Raw genomic sequence first — 17,995 nt, forward strand, 5'->3', positions numbered from 1 at the left:
CCCAAAAATCCATAATTTTTATCGATTTTTATTTTTTTCTGCCAAAATGTACTTTTGGAATAAAGTGCCCCAAATTGCGGGGGTGCCCCAAATCCGAGGGTGCCCCACCCTGGGGTCTGCCCCATTTTGGGGTCGGACTGTAGTATGATTCCGATATAAGAGGATGGAGTTCTTAAGCCTCGAAGTCAGGGATTCGGAAGAGCCTTTGCTGGTGTGTAGGTTCAAAGCGAATACGGGGAAACAAAAGTTTGGCCCAGTCCTCGTTTTGGTTGGTATTTATGGCTTTACGGATCAATGTGCATAGGGATTCTGCGGCTGTAGCACGTGAGCCTTTTGGCAGTCTGATGGGGATCTTCTTTAAGAGACGGAATTCGAAAGAAATTGCAAAATGACAGCAGATGTATAACTATTGAACGAGGAATCGACAGCAGGAGTGCTGGGAGTAGGCTTAGGAGGGTCGATTAGGCAAGTGTTAGATAAAACAACACCCTCTAGACCAGGGGTGTCAAACTCATTTCGCTTTGAGGGCCGCATTTTGTAAAAATTTCGCATCGAGGGCCGCATTTATAAGAATTTCTCATTAAAAGAAGATTAGTTCTGATATTTATTATGATGAATAACAAAAATAAGAGAAACTAAATTATTCAATTATCGCCCTTTAATTTTTGTAAGAGCTGCTTCCAGAGGATTGACATCTTTTTTAGATACAATTTTTGATATGTCAGGCTGAGCTATTCGTGTAGTTCCGTCTTTTATTAAAGAGGATAAATGTTCATCAGTTAGTCTTGTTCTTTGAGCAGTTTTTGTCAATTTCATAAATGAAAAAAGTTGTTCACATACATATGTCGAACCAAACATAGCAATGATTTTTGTTGCATACTTTTTAAAGTTTTTAAACTTTCCAGGAAGATATGCAAAGAAATCAGGTATTCCAACCTCCAAATATTTAGCCTTAAGTATATTGAATTTGGATGTAAAATATTAAGTCATAAAAATGGATATTTGTGAAAATAGAGTTATATTTTAACTAAATTTACGAGTATTATAATGTTTTGGTACAGACTGTACATCAACAGTACTCCTGAGCTCTTTGTACGTAGGAAAATGAGATAAATCTTCATTTAATAGCTGAAACTTCCATAATTTTATTTTCAAAATAAAACACTTGATATGATCTGACAACTGAGTTATGAGCTTGTCTTTACCCTGCAATTCTAAATTAAGGTCGTTCATATGTGTGGTAATATCCACTGCAAATGCCAAATCTTTGTTTCAAGATTGACTTTTCATTCCGTCTGTGTTTTGCCCTTTCATCTCCATAAATAAAATTATTTCCGATCTCAACAAATAAAATCTTTTAACAACTTTGTGAAGTGATGAAGAGTATGTCCTGGATACTGGAATTCAGCCGTCGTGGGTTCGAATCCAGAAGAGGCTACTTTGTAGTCGGGGTTAATCTCGTCGAAGTTCCTTTGCCCGTGAGCTGACGAGTACATCTGGCACGACACAGTATGTCAAAAAGGATCTCCTTCCTATCCGGCCTTAGAAAGGCGTTACGTGGTCCACCAAATTCACTTGGAGATTTCGACTGGATTTGGAAACGCCGAGGGGGCACCTAATGCTCACCGAAAAAGGACCAATAGCTCTCCTACCCCCTGGGACATCGTCGTCGCAGGACGATGCACTTTGCATAGGATTGAACCTTTCCGGAGGATCTCCGTCGAAGTGCGTCGGGATCACACGCTAATTAGTTCGGTCTTAACTGTGGTCTTGGTGTTTAATAAATAAATAAATAAAGATAACCAGCGGACTGGAGTATAAAAAGGAATGTCGCTGAACTGATTATTCATATCTGTCAGCAGTTTACTAAACTGCCAGTGGTTGAGGGGATGACCTCTGATATAGTTTACTGACTAATGCAGTACTTCGATTATGATTTTGTGTGAAATGAGTTTGTAACGCAGATAATTTTTTTCGCAATTCATTTAGCTTTGAAACACGCATTGGACCTTCTTGGTTAATAAACAACTTAATACCTTCGAAATAATTGTATGATAGATCATTAGATTGATAATGGGTCTTTAGGTTATTATTATTATTATTATTAGCACTGTCATAGGAACATAATGTAATTTAAACTAATTAAGTTCCCACATGTGCCACATATGAGACTATCTTTTCGGTCATAATTTTCCATGATGTGCGGTTGTATGCTATACTCCTGAGAGTATCTAGGTCGTCTCCATTTTTCAGTTGTCTTTTAACGCGTTGTAGTTCTTTTGAGATTACAATAGGTAATGTATTTCGTGGGCGTCCTCGGGACGCAGATCTTCGTCCTTTGCGTAATATGATTCCATTGCCCAGTTAGCATAGACATCCTGGTCGATTCCATTGCCCAGTTAGCATAGACATCCTGGTCGATTCCATTGCCCAGTTAGCATAGACATTGTCGGTTGAGTTAGTGACGCAACTCTATTGCACAAAGTCTTAATCACTTCAATAGGCACTATTTTCACTTTCGCATGATGGATTAATTCCAGCTCTTTGGATAGGAGGTCTTATTTCCTCATTTTTCGATCTCCACTTGATGTAAATTTTGGGAAGATGTATCCCAACTTCCACCAACAAAATTTGATTCCTTATCTTGTCGAAAAGAGACATTTCTGGCTAGTTATGTTCCACGACGATGTCGGTCTTTATAAATGTGTTCACTCTGATTTCAACCTTCTCATTCGACGATACAGATTCTACCGAGTGTGTTTCGAGTTTTATATCATTTTTGAGTCCAAAATTTCGACAAAAATGAAAGTGGATGCATCTCACTACTTCATCGTGCCTCCTGACATAATCCTCATGTAACATCTTCTCAAATCTAGTGGCACAGTGATCGACGGTCTTCTTTTATCTTATGCAGTGGGAACACATTGAGTTATGTTCTGCAAAGAATAAATTTCTATTTTGCACGAGACAGAATAAGCGTTCAGATCGTGGAGAGTTATTGCCTTTGGACAGCCAGTGACTAGAGTTTTTGACATTCACAAAATCCTCCGTAATATAGGATGGAATGAAGACATTTTGAAAAAATCTAGTTCAGTAGGTACTTTTCTGGGCACCGACCAACAGTTTTTTGTTAAGTAAAACGTTAGTAGACAAACCATCCGGCTACCCCATGGCTTAGGATGGCGAGAGGAGCTCTCTGACGCCCAGAAATTGTCCTTAAAAGGCCTCCCTGAGGTCCTAGAGAAGATAATGTTTGGGTGGCAGATAAGGCGGTAAGTCTTAGCTTGTGGCTGAGAGGCAAGCGTGTGTGCGGGATCTGAAAAGGCAGGAATGCCAAAGGTCTTTATCTACCCTTTAATAACAGCTTCAGATAATATTATATTGATCACATATGAGATAATTTAACTAATGGTCTTACGAGGCGCTCGGCCCGCCTCGCGAATAGCGAAGCCATTCCCGCTGATCACAGCGATCTACAGACGTTCAAAAGCCAGGATGACTCTCTGGAATCGTGTCTTACTTTAGATATCCGTCGGCCGAGGGAAGCGGAGCGTCCTGGGGTTGAAGATTCTTGAAGACTCTAAAGCGATTGGGGTGAAAAGGAGAGAATTCGAGAGGTGCCCGTACTTGAGAATCTTGCGATACTTGATTAGCCTCGAAACGTGCCCAGAATTGATGGCGGACAGGGCGAGATTTCCGCGCGAAAACGTGTCAGAGGAGTCCCAAATAAAGGATTTTCCCTGCTCATAACGAAAGGTGGTCATGCCGTCTGGGCGTTTGCTGTCTCCTCGGTCCAGCCCAACCGGCTCGAGGATCGACGGGAAACTGTAAAGTAACTTTTTTATTATAATAAAAAACCAAAAGAGAAATAGTCATTGGCAGATAGCCAGAGTATTGCCTCTGACTATTGCTATAGATATTCTTTCGATTAAATACCGGTGCTCACACGGGTCGCCGGTAACCCTTTCGATTAATGAGGCAATGCGCTGGAGTAGGGTCCGAGTAGAAGGCCCCTGTATTCCTGACGTCTCAACAGCCAGGGGGACAAACACTCTCCCATTCCGAATTCCAGCGTATTTCTCAGCTTTTCTCTTCTCTGCCCGTTCAGACGGGGCTCCAGGATTCTCGATGCATAATTTGATGTTCTGATTGGAGAAGGAGTTCACACACGTGACGTCCCAAACCAGACACTTTCCCCTCTGAAATGGAAATGTGGTCATCCCATCGGGTCTTCTGCCGTCCTCTACGAAAATCCCTGCAGGTTCCAATTGTGTGTGGAATCCAGCAGTTCGAAGAGATCGACAGATGATCTGGTTCAGTTCGGAATGCCGTGAGGAACGTCCAATTCCGTTTCGACATGAGAGGGAGTGATATCCATACTCGTCAGTCCACATGCCGCACCGGCATTGATGTTTTTCATAGACGCGTAAACCGAGGCGCAGACAAACTCCAATTCTTACGGTTTCATCATTAAGAAGGCAGCCAGTTGTATTACAAGGGTAACAGTTTAGCCACGCGCCGCTTAGGGGCTGGCTGCCCGCTTGTAAACAAGCCAACCTTCTCTGGTCCATGGTTTCCTTTAGGCATGAAAACGTATTGGCGTGGACTTTCGACGTCCACTCCGATTGGCAGGTCACATCAGATGGCAATGGAAATCCCAGCTTTTCCCATACGGCGACGCAATCATCCACAGCAAATGATTTCCTCTGTTCGTTTATTTGAAAAAGAACAGTGTCGATCATATCTCTGGACGAGAGTACTGAGGAAAAATATGCGCCGTGCGCTGAATCTGCCGGGGTGATCAAGCCGATCCCTCCCAGGGAAATTGGAAGAGTCGCCTGTCTCCACGACTGCGTATCGAAGCTAACTTTGAGGATATCCTCAGTGCAAGCTCTCATATGCTCGGAATAGTCTTCAAGAAGATCTGTTTCCTGATAGCATTGGGCCGTCCTCAAAAGGTATGTTAACTTCGGAATAGATAGACAGTTCCTCATTAAAAAGAGCCCAATGTGGCTATCCACACAACGTAATTTTTTAGAGAGAAGGGAAAATTCCGAAATTTTAGTCTTCATAACAGCTTTGATACCACTTTCAAAAATAGAAGATCCAAGAAAAATCAAGTCCTCTTTGAGGGGGAAGGTGCATCCAGGTAGCAGTTTGTCGAATTCGGTCATCCACTTCCGAAAGGAAAGTTCGTTCGTGTTGACATTCACAATGTCAAGTAACTTGGAAAATTACGCAACCAGATATTACTAAATATATAGAAAATACAAAAATCGGGATGTACAACAAAATTGAAAAGCAACTCCAAAAAATAGTAAAGCAAAAAGATGAGACAAAAATGTTTATCGCTATGAGACTGCTAAACAAAAAAAGAAGCAAAACACAATCAAAGTCTGGAAGCAAAACACACGGGAACTGCCGTCATTGACAATAAAAGTAAAGCAGAGGCTATATCTGAGCTTTAATACAAAATAGTTAACTGGAAGGATGAATCAGGATACAAACTAGGAACACTAAGATCGCCAATAAACACTTATGAAGTATTGGATCCAACAAAGAACTCAAAACCGGGAGGTCTGGGGGAAAAGATAACACCCCACCTGACTAGTAAAATCTGTGCCAATGAAGCTTCCAGAAACTATTGCAGACATCCTGAACAAACATTTAAAAAGAACACCCCATTAGACCTCGGCAAAAGATGGCTAATTCAACTGCAGAAACCGGAAAACAGAAAGGGCCTTATCAAACTGGCAACACTAGAGAAGATAAAAACCAAGGTGGAAAATTTTCTGTCGCTAGGGCAAAGTGTGTTTAGAGCTGACAGATCTACTCCTGATGTCATCTGACACACAGATGGACCGCTGTCTTATGTTAAAAATACTAATTGAGTAACTAACCCAATCTATAAGCGTGAATGTTAAAGACAGATATTTATAGTGAAAAATAAAAAAACGAGATCAAAAATAAAAGTCATCGTGCATCAAAAACAGCGACTATTAAATAAGTGAGTAAATTATACGTCTAGGAGTTCGCTTTTTATACAATATTCGATGCCCACATTCTCTGCATCTGATTGGGGCCGATAGCCTTACTTCATTCTCACGATTGCAAGCTGATATAGTTAGTTATAGGCTAACCTCCGCAGACATATGTGCAACCTTTTTTAGCCACTTCTTCATTCCGTTCTGTGTCCATCATCACAACAACACAAAATAATATCAAATTTTTATTAATTTATATGTTCTATTAATAAAACATATATTATTTAAATAATGTTGTCTGCTAGACCAATTAACTAATTACTTCGATGAAATCAGATTGTATCTCTATAAACATGATTGTATCGTCAAGATATTTAGTTTGTTATTTTTTACATCGGATCTGATTGTCGTATCCATTCATATTTTGACACTCATTTGCCACAGTAGAATAGCGAAGTATGTTATAAGCCTTTGGTCTTCCTAATTATAAATTTGCTGCAAAAATGCAAGCATTTAACAATTCGATTGTATTTTCTGAAATAAGAACTATTGAGAATTCTCATACATTTGTAGCTGGTCACTGTCAATGTTTGATCTTTCGAGAGCCCAAATTCTCAATAGTGCCCGTACGTGTTGTTCTTTTTTGTATGAGTCCTATGATTTTTAATCTTCTCATACAGTGCTTGATTGTCTGTTCAAAGTCATAATAGGAAAAGAATTACAAGTACAAGAAGTAATTAAAACATTTAGGTGTTGATAAGTCTCTACAGGCTTATTATATACAGTCAACTGTTCTTAATAGGACTCTGGCGAGTGTCTCGTTTGATGCTCGCCGATCCAGCCCTTTCCTGACATTTAGTGAGCGAGAGGCGCTGGACTGCACCATGACGAAAGTCTACAGACCCAGAGAAAAAGAGGGGAAAGAAAGAAGAGCCACCCCTTGTTCACTTCGAAAGTTCAGAACTTAGCTAGACTATTAATTAGTTAAGTACTTTCTAGATATAAATCAAAAATGGATATTTACTGGAATTTATAAGAAACCGCAGGGCAATAATAGTCGAATTCTAGCCTAATTTTGTCCATATTTACTATTCTCAAAAATAAACTGATGGATCAACTATGAGGAGAAAATAAAATCAAAAATGTTTATAGAAGACCAAACAATCTCCAGTCACAAGTTTATAAATTTGAAATAAATTAGGGTGTAATTAAAAGCTTTTATCCAACATTGACACTGGTTATGGCAAAACTGATGGATAAAGAAGGAAATAAAAATTGGAAACAATTTTTAGAGAAAGTAACTTTTTCCTATAATACGACACACCACTCGGCGATCAATGAGACCCCCTTCAAAAAGTTTAGGGGTATTTCTGGAATTAACACTGTGATTCATGAAATACCAGGTTATAATCTTATTTACAGTGCTCGTCAAAAAAAATTGCTCAGCCATTTTTTCATTCTTTTATTGACAAATTAATAAAAAATTTCATCTTACGCTTCATTTTCTATTCTAATTTTTAAGTATATTAATTTATTTATGCGATTTTATTTCAATATAAGGAAATTAAAGCATAAAAATTTAAATCTCGTGACAAAAAACATTGCTCACTTTTCTTGTTAGTGCATATGCCACGTTCTCCCAAGAAACAGTTAACTGAATTTAAAAAAGGGATGATTATTGCGTACTTTAAAGAGGGTAAATCAATCAGAGAAATCTCAAAAATACTTAATTTGCCGTATTCCACAATTTCATTTAATATTCGAAAATTTCGAGAATTTGGAACACTGCATCGGAAACCGGGCTCAGGATGTTTTCCGAAACTAAGTTCCCCCCAAATACAATTTTTATGTAATGAAACCGAATCACATCCTACATTGTTGGCAGTGGATTTGTCCAACAAAACTAAAGAAACTTTCAATATTGATGTTTCCCCTAGGACAATTCTGAGAACTTTGAATAAAAATGGGGTATATTGTCGTGTAGCAAAAAGAAAGCCATTGCTTTCTCAAAAAATATTATTTCGAGATGGTCTGCGTCACTACGATTTTTATCGATATCTGATAGTACATGGAAATCGGTGATATTCTCAGATGAGTAAATGTTCGATGTTTTTAACAACAGAAAACATCAGCTTGTTTACAGAAAAAATAAAACGGAGTTAAAAAATGCACATTTGCTGCCGACTGTTAAGTTCGGAGTAGGGAGAGTTATGATTTGGGGCTGTATATCGTCTAGTGGCCGCAATGGCGCAGTGGTAACGGCCCTCTAGCAGTTCCTGCCGGCTCCGGGTTCGAATTCCGCTGTTACTGTTGCGGTCGAAACGAAGGCTTCCAAGCATTTTAGTAATGCGAAGAGGGTTGACGAGTGACAAGACAAATATTATGAAAATTTGGCAGTCAATTCCTAAAAGTTTTTTACAAAACTTAGTAAATTCAATGAGAAAAAGGAGTTATTCTTTATATTTAGCAAGGGGAGGACATATTAATTACTGATAATGAGATTTCCAAATTTGTGCTAATGTTTTTTGTCTTGCAATTTTTTGTTTTTGTTTAAGTTTGTAAATAAAAAAGAAAAATTTTATTATAAAAATTAAGGTATAATAATAAAATACTACTTTTTTTTTTGATGTCAGTGACTATTTATTAAAAATATGGAAAGCTAAATTAATCAGAAATTAATCGGCCAGCAAGCCGAATGGAACAGCTGTTCCCACGCACAACGGCCAACAGGATCCTTTGGATTATGAATGTAAATTCCCTAGGATCCTTGGAGCGTAAAGAACAGAGGTGGCCAAGTTTCTTTAGATGATCAACTGTCATTGTGCCAAAGACGCACGAAGTCTCAACAACAATTGGCCAAAACCAAAAGCCGTCTAACAAGCCCTGGTATTTTTCGGATTTTGTATGTTCAGCCCTATTAGCACGGGACCCGGGCAGAGAGGCGGATTCGTTGATGGCCGACTTAGAGAAGGAATCAACACACGTGGCATCCCAAACTAGTGGTTTACCAGCGTCGAAAGCGAACAACGTCGAGCCATCAGGCCTTTTTCCATCACCACGGTCAAGACCGATTGACTCAAGGACAGAAGGATACCCTGCCTTTTCGAGGGCATGGAGAATGATCTTGTTAAGAGCCGAATGACGAGGTATGCGACCTGCGCTTTTCTTGCAGGAAAGGGCATGGAGCCCGTATGTGTCCATCGTTGATCCACACCGGCAGGGGTGGGGATTACAAATCGGTAGTCCGAGACGAAGGCATATTCCAAAACGGAGGGCATCGGAGTCGAGGCAGGTATCCAAATGGGTCGTGGGAAGGCAGTTAAGCCAGGAGCTACTTAAATATGTTTACAAAAAAAATAAATTAGAATAATGCTATATAAAGACATAAACATTGGTGAGCAATTTTTTTGACGACCACTGTAATAATTTAGATAAAAATAATGAGGCATTGTTTGTCGAAGATGAACTTAATGGTAAATTTACGATGTATTTATTTTTAGAAACGAATAATAAAATTTTTAATTTCACTCCTCCAGACATGAATTCATATTATTTTAAAAGAATGAATAAAAAGATGGGAGTACACAGGTCAAAATATGATTTTGAAATAGAGAATGAGGTATAATTAAATAATAACAGTTTAGGTTCGAATCATAAAAGATTGTGGGACGAATCCGTCTTTGAATCTACACAGAATTAAATCCCCACATGAAGAAAAGAGAAAAGTAAGAAATATAATGTCTAATAACAGATTAATGGTTAGTTGTCTTTCCTAACATTTAGATCGAATTACGAAATGAAACCAAGATAGTTACTATGAATAGAGTTAAAAAATGTTAAGTTTTTAGAATTTTTAGCAATTATCTTGAGTCAGTAATTAGTGCCAAACTATGTAGGTCACCCTGTCAACAATGAAGGTCGCTCTGGTCGCCAGCGTAGTTCGCGACATAATGACCTCATCATGTAAACATTGCGGTTTAGGCTTCGCTGTTCATTCATTTCTGGTCAACGACTTACAGAAAGTTTGGACTATCAATAGGAAAAGAAAGAAATAAACTGTTATTAACAGATATTCACACATTTACACTGAAATTAGAATATACAAGTGCAATGACCGCCGATGAAAATGAAAGCAGCGACACAAGAGTGAAGACGGGGGCCCACCGACCACTCAGCTGCAGCACAACATATGGCAATACAACAACATGCACGAGGGTCAAACCAACAGACTACAAAAACATAAAAAACCAGAATAACCATCAAATGTATAAGGTTTGAACTATCCAGCTGATAAAATGACGAAATGTCCAGGCCAGCCAAAGCAGAAAGAAACGAGATGGCACTGTGAATAAAATATACCAGCCTACATTGCAATGTGATATATATGGTGAAAAAAAGGAAACAGAAAAATAACAATTCCCGGAATTGCCAACTTCAGAATAACAGCCAGTGAAAAATTGTGGATCTGCAGAGGAACTGGAATCCAAAAACCACAAAAAACCCAAAGAAAAGACGAAAGAAGCCAAGACCGGAAGTAGTAGCACAACCAGTTGGGACCGATGATAGTGCAACACATAATTTAAGTAATACGGCATCCAATAGGTAAACAAAATCTTGTTTACGTTCACAGACACCAACATGAACACAGTAATTAAAGCACGTGGATTGAATAGAGAAAATCGTTCCAGGATGACTTTATTTCCGCGCATGATGACATCATCCTCAACCCACAGCCAAGAAACGCCCCAAAGCAAGACTAACAGACCAAATAGCAGAACGACACTTTCTGGGGGAAGATAAGAGTAGGTCTACCAGTAAAAATGCACATTTTACAATTATTGCGAGGGACTGAGCCAAGAAATCGGATAGTCTAATAAGCCATCGTTTTTTGCATAGTTCTATAACCAGAATGTTCACTTATTTTTAACCATTTTTGTCATACCTGCTCCGACCAGAAGCGAATAAGATAAACAGAGAACTCCCCGCAGTAGTAATGGGAGTTCTAACAGGACAAGGAGCACATTTATTAGTCCTATACAGACTATTGACAACTTCATTGTAAGGGATACCGAGAAGGACCAATTAATTGAAATGGAGCCTGTCTAATTAACATAATAGTTAAAAATATGCCTGAATAACTAAATATCCAAAATATGAGCAAAAGTATAGTATCCCAGCTTGTGGAAGTTTGTTCAAGTCATGTCCGACGTAGTTGAATTCGTTTATTGTCAGGAAATAAAAAGAATAACAGACTATTAGATTCGTCAAAAAGTAAGCGGAGACAGGGCTTTCATACGACATCAATATTATTTAAAATTTGTTTAATTAATTTTAATAAGAATAAATTAAAAAATACTATAAATTTTGATAAATTTCAATCTAACAAAATAGGTATTCTGTCCCAATATTCTCAGCCGGTTTACTCTTGAATAATTCGTCAGTTTGACTCGGTACTTGTCTACGACTCAGAATCCCTCTTTGCCACCTCATCCGTCCAAATGCGGACAGTTGATAGACTCCGATGGTCTCCACACTCTTTAGTGCCGGCTAAGCGCTGGACGTACCCCAATACAGTCCAGTTGGAACAGCGTCGTCAAATGAGATCTTAATTCCGGGGCTTTCGTTCGGTTTTAGAGCCCACTGGTCTTTATCGTGGAGACGGCAAGCGTCCCGATGAAATGACGGTCTTCCTATTCTGCGAAGAGAAGTGTCTCGTATGAGACGTAACCTGTTCTTACAATATTTATAGTATAGATATTATGAAAAGTGAGGAGGTTTCCGGCATTTACCGACTGAAATTGATTGATTTGCAAAATGATGTTAAACTGAAAAGTTTGTTAGCAACATTTCAATAATTGACTTTTATTCGAGAATTCCAGAGAACCGATCTAGTCAATAATGCAAAAAAAAATTTAGCGATATTTGGATCAACATATGTCTGCGAATCGACATTTAGTAAACTTGTCCGAATTAAAACAAAGTTTCGCAGCAGATTGACTGATACTCATCTATGTGATTTTTTACGTACTTCAACTAGTAGAATTAAACCTAATTTTGATTATTTAGTTAATAAATAATTGTTAAAAATTATTTGCGGTCCCTGTAATTTTTTTTAATTTGCGGCCCCTGAGTAAAGAAGCTTGAGAATCACTGATCTATACTATAGATATATTTTATAGCAACCCTGCGAGGTAACTCGTTTGCTATTCGCGGTGTAGCCACTGGCGAATCCTAATTGTTTTTCCCTTCCATACTTTTGAATAATAAACTTAATAACTACAAAAATAAGTCATTTTCTAAACAGATTTCTCCGTTTTTATTGATTTTGCCAGGGGTCGCATTCAAAATGATTTTTAAATTATTATTTTATTGATCCGTTAATTTATATAAATTTTAAATTAATTGTTAAATTTGCGGTCCCATTACTCTTTAGTGATGCCTAAACAAGATAAACGACTAACTTTCGTACAAAATTTCATCTGCGGGGGAAATGCAGGAGTTGTGTGCAGAACTGTCTGCTCGCCTCTGGACGTTGTGAAAACTCTGCAACAAGTAGGGACTGCCGATGCGGCCTCCGGAATGACTCGGACGTTTATAAACCAATACAAAAACGAAGGAATAAAAGCATTTTATAAAGGCAATTTAATCGCCTGTCTCAGAGGCTTTCCTTATTACGCAATCCAATTTGCAGTTTATGAAAGATCAAAGCAAATCCTGAGTCAAAATAACTCAAAGGTCGGCTCTTTGTTGGTCTCAGTCAGTGGAGCACTCTCCGGAGTTTCTGCCGTGATTTTAACATATCCTCTTGATATGGTCAAGACAAGACTCACAGCACAGCATGCTGACCTGAGCAGGGCAAAATATAAAGGAATTTTGGACGCTTTCAAAGTCATTTCCCGAGAAGAGGGAATATTTGCTATTTACAAGGGTTTGGGGACATCAGTAATTGGTCCTCGTTGCCTATTTATTTCCAGGAGTCATTCCTTTCACTGCGGCCACCTTTTACGCCTATGAAAATGTCAAAATGCTGTATGGAAGCACGGAGAATCGCAGCCCTGTCTATAATTTTGTTGATGGTTGTTTGGCGGGAGCGTTTGCTCAGACTGTGAGTTTCCCGTTTGATACGATCCGGAAAAAACTTCAGGTTTTTGATGTTTTTTACAGAAGGCTCAAAGTTCCTTCATCACGGGAGGAGGGACTGATGTGGAATTCAACGGAATGGTTGATGGGTTCAGACAGACTATTCGCAGATATGGAATTCTTGGGTTGTGGAAGGGCACATTGGCCAATCTTGTCAAGGTACTGTCGATTTTTGAGTTTTTAGGTCGTGCCTTATGCAGGAGTAATGTTTTTGACTTTTGAGGCGACGAAGCGTCTGTTTTTGTATTCGAATGGATATACTCAGAGCCCTTTCAGAGAGGATCCAATTCCACATGTTGACCAATCTCTTTCCATTTATGATAAGAGGAGGGCTTCTTAGTTTTTCTCATCTCTGGATTTGGCTGGTTTTATGTTTAAAGAGTTTTAAAGTTACGATCTAAAAATAAAAGTTATAGAAGATTAGCCAATCTATAGGTAACGTGGGCAACATTAAACAAAAACTTTTTTATTTAGCTTTCATATTGAACCGCATTTATTAACTTTTGAGTCATCAAAACACATTAACGAGATTAGGAATGCCTGTTTATAACGCTTGTATACCAAAGTAATAATCGTATAAATTTTTTTTTTTTTTTTTTTTTATGTGGTAACTACAATGTAAATACAGTCAAATTAATTAATAGAGAATTAATGTCGTGAACTTGAGGGTTAGTCCGACGACGAAGCACTGCGGATAGAGAGGCAGTTCCCGCGAAGAATTGCAACCGAGATGCGCTGGAAAAGCCAGCTCGTCTCCCTCGGTCATTTGTATTCTGTGAGATTCTTCCTCCCACAACCCGTAACAGATTTTCTACCTTCTTTCCAACCACACCGGAGGTCTCAAAGGCTAGGGGGACAAACTCAACGACGTTCGGAAGCACAGCGTACTTCGTCAACTTCCTTTCTTCTGCCAGCGCACATGCGTAGCCTGGTGTACTGGCTGTTCCTGTGAGCACAGTATCTGAAAAGGAGTCGACGCAAGTTACATCCCAAACAAGAGACCTTCCTCCTCTAAAGGGGAATATAGTCAGGACGCTTTCCGTCACTGCGGCAGAGCCCAATAGGTTCAAGGGTCGATGGGAATCCCGCAGAATCCAAAGCCCTTTTCACCACTTCATTGAGGAGGACGTGGCGGGGAAATCGGCCAGCACTCCTCCTACAGGACAATGCGTGTAAACCGTTCGAAGGAATCAAAAAACCACAGCGACAACGGTGAGGTTGGCAGATTTCAAGTCCAAGTCGAAGACACACTCCGATACGTATAGTTTCGTCTTCCATAAGCAGACCATTGGACGCCAACGGAAGTGCGTTTAGCCAGTCTCCTGAGTGAGGCTGACAGGCACAGTTCAAAGAAGCCAGTTCCAACTGTCGACTCGCGTGCGAAGACTCTCCAACAGGTGTGTGCACCAGATGACATCCCAACTCTTCTGTATTGAAGGAATCTCCGGAAGGCCGAACTGGAATGGCAAGAATTCCCGACACAATTGCGGAATAACACGACGTGACATTATTTTGGCAGCAAGGCGTCTGAAGACATTACCACTGCAATTGGCCGTAAACCGCCATCACTCTTACGGAGAGCTGTTAGATTGGCCGAAAATAGGAGATCCCTCGCAACAGCAGGGATGGCGCCCGTGACATTCGAGAGCAAAGCCGATTGATCGAATCCAGGAGAGCACGGCCCGAGTCGGCAGTCAAAGGAGATATAAGGTCCCTCAGATGTATGGGCTTTATTCTGTCAATGCCTCCACTGCTGCTGAGCGGGAAGGACGACAAAGCAGCTGAGACCTCGGAGTTAGTCGTATGGGGACATCGGCCGAGCACGGATTGGACGTTAATCGAAGATTTTCAGGGGCACTAGGATGCTTGTGGCACAATTCCAAGTACACGGCCTCTGAAGGAGGCGCCACGGGCGTGTTTGAAGAGATCACCCGGACTGCCCCACTGACGTCCCCTTGCATAAGTTTACTTTTAACTGCCCGTATCATGAAAGAACAATCCGTGTCGTGCGTAGAGGCACAGGACTCCACGTTCTGGGGTTTGGAAATAAGAGGCCAACAGACAGCCAGTCCGGGTCAAAATCTGAATGAACAAAACAGGAACAAGCGTCTTTAATCCGCTGGGCTGGTGATACCTGTCGGCCATCCCGCAATCGAACGGTACGAGACCCCAAGCATAAGGGAGCAAAGCAGAAGAGTTTAAACCAAGCTTCATGAGAATCGGACGACAGTGCATCGTATAAATTAAATGTCGAAAATTCAACTAATAAAAAGTTGATAATGCGATTGATTTTTTAAAATGCTGGTTTGTATTTTTATCACTAAGATACTTGCAATGAGTGAAGTCGGAAGCATAACCGAAAAGGCGCCTGTGAGTTCCTATGAAGTTTATCGGTCGGAAGCGGAGGATTTGTACAGAAAGGCAATGTATCAAAAGGCCATTGCTTCTTTTACAAATGTAACTAATTCAACATTGGCACTCAAATAGTCACTAGAACTAAAACCTGATGATCCATACTGCCTTATTTCCCGCGCTCAATGCTACCTGAAAGATGGACAGAATGATTTGGCATTGAAGGACACGGATTTAGTCCTACAGACAACTAGTGACTTTCATAAAGTTTTTCCCTGTCCTCCCAGCTTAGGCGCTCTATATGAAAGCAGAATGCTATTATCAAATTGGAAACTTTGAAATGGCATTGGTTTACTATCATAGAGGACATAATCTGCGACCAGAAGTTGAGGAATTCTCTTTGGGAATCAAGAAGGCGTCAGAGGCTATAGAAAACAGTGTCGGAGGTTACCACGTGCCTTCTAAGCACTATAGTCCCTGATGCAATATCATTAAAAACAGTGTCTGGAGGAGATTATTACTCTCAGGATAAGTTTAATGTAAGAAACTGATATAATTTTAAGAAACTTCCTGGTTTAAACAATCTGAAATCCGCAGATAAACGCAAAATCAGATACGAGAATCCCAGACTGTCTAAACAGTTATTAGAAGAACTTTACGACGATAAAGAATATCTGGAAGGGTTGTTGCGGGACGGGGGTGGTCTATTTTGTATATAAAGCAGACATTTGTTCACGGAACACAGAAAGTGGAGTTGAAATTCTCAACACTGTCACCGCCTGCCTTCGATATCTCACCGAACGAGCAGATTTTTGGTTGCAACATAAACCGATTTATGCCCGCGAACGAGAAAGAAAAATGTTTATGCGTGGAAGAAATGATTCCTGCAAGGAAAAAGATCTCGATCTTATAATTAGCAACAAAATTTCAAAACTAACAAAACGTGACAATTTCAAAAAAAATAGTTTAGAGTTTGAAAAAAGCAAATACCAGCAAGTTCAGAAATCGGCAGAGGACTTGCTAAGTTTTGTCGATTCCTACCCTCGGGAGTCAATTAAAGACAAAACAAATACCTTTTCCGCTATTTACAACCTGATTGCAAGTTCTGCGTTTGAGCTAAGAAATTATGATTGTGCGGAGGAAAATTACACTCAAATGTTAAAGTGGCTTGAAAATAGGTATTTATGGATTTTTGAACATATAAAAAGTGAGATGAAGGACTCACAGTCGCGTATACTTGAATGCCTTGTTATATGTCAAATGATGGCAGGTCAATTTGCTAATGCACTCAAAAAGTTATTTTATAGTTTGTAACTTTTCAGTCTAACAAAACTGCTAAAACTTGACAGGAAAAAGGAGTCTGAAACTGTCATACAAGAGATTTGGGCAATCCACGAAAGTTCACGCTGTCACTACGAGCTTGGAAATTTTCAAGAAGCCGAAAATTTTGCAAAAAAATCATTTGAGCTCGCCAAATCAATATACAACGGCGAATGGATGCTCAACAGCGCAGTTATTCTAGGCAAAATTTCTGGTATTTTTACGCTTTCAGTTAATCTAGAAAAAAATGATAATTATAGAGACGCTCTTGAATATTACGAATCGGCATTTAATCTGTCTAATGCTTTAAACGACAGTACGGGAGCAAAACTCATATCGGAAGCCATAAAGACATTACAAGACGCTCGTTTAGAGATCAAAATTGACCATACAGATCAACACAATCCGATAGATCCACAGAATAACAAAGAGGAGGTAGAAAATGAAGATAACTAGATTACAATAACATAATTTACTAATTTAAGGGTAATTTTTTTAACTCATCGACACTCTTTCTTTGATTTCTCATTTTAGGAAATCTATGCTGCCTGATAAGCATGTTAAAGCTTCTGCCTTACTACGAAAGTTTCCACTACGCACTTCCTTATTTCGAGAACGATTAAATACAGTGAACTATCTACAACACCAAGATACTTGATGTTTGAAATCCCTTTAAGAATTTGAGTATTTCAAACGGGAATGTTAGTAGCTAGTTTTTTAGTCAAATGGTCTGCATGAAGTAGCATAGTTTTTTTCCATTGAAACGAGGTTTTTAAAGACTAGCGAAAAGTCATCAATAAACATGAAATGGTTAATTATCAATCACAATTCCTCCCGATTTAGTTGGGAAATTCTGAGAAACCAGACAAGCGTTTCAAACTCTGGGTAGCACAGTGGTTAGGGGTCGGGCTAGAGTGATATATGTCGCGGGTTTGAAAATTCCTCGCATCTACAATGTTAAAATGGTTTGACGAGTGACGCTGTCATCATCTGATACTCACTGCGCAATCTCATCACACGCAAGTATGCGAGGCTCTAAAGTACTATTGCTTTCGAGATAAGGCTATTATTAAGCCTCTTATTCTCTGCCAGGACAAAACAATGATAGGCAGATTACTTACTCTCCTTTTTATCGAACAATTTCGATAGTTTCAACTTTACTGTCTTTTAACTGCATATTTAATGTATTTGACAAATAG

General features: G+C 39.4%; 2 protein-coding genes across 2 annotated transcripts; both read left to right on the forward strand.

Moving 5' to 3' along the window:
* The first annotated feature begins 12,410 nt into the window (after window positions 1–12,410).
* LOC115229527 (solute carrier family 25 member 43-like) lies at window positions 12,411–13,274 on the forward strand. The gene has a single exon (XM_029799860.2). The coding sequence runs from the start codon at window positions 12,420–12,422 to the stop codon at window positions 12,996–12,998; it is 579 nt and encodes a 192-aa protein (XP_029655720.2). The 5' UTR covers window positions 12,411–12,419; the 3' UTR covers window positions 12,999–13,274.
* A 2,497-nt stretch (window positions 13,275–15,771) lies between these two features.
* On the forward strand, window positions 15,772–17,252 carry LOC115229528 (tetratricopeptide repeat protein 25-like; the record flags this gene model as incomplete). Its single annotated transcript, XM_029799861.1, has 3 exons — window positions 15,772–15,922; window positions 16,222–16,654; window positions 16,799–17,252. Coding segments are annotated over 3 exons (1,038 nt in total), but the record flags the coding sequence as incomplete, so codon positions are not given.
* Between the last annotated feature and the right edge of the window lie 743 nt (window positions 17,253–17,995).

This window comes from Octopus sinensis, unplaced genomic scaffold, assembly GCF_006345805.1.
Source record: "Octopus sinensis unplaced genomic scaffold, ASM634580v1 Contig12956, whole genome shotgun sequence".
Taxonomy (NCBI): Eukaryota; Metazoa; Mollusca; class Cephalopoda; order Octopoda; family Octopodidae; genus Octopus; species Octopus sinensis.

What these genes read in the sequence shown, in the direction of transcription:
- LOC115229527 (XM_029799860.2), top strand. Translation starts at nt 12,420, where the DNA reads ATGCCTAAACAAGATAAACGACTAACTTTCGTACAAAATTTCATCTGC.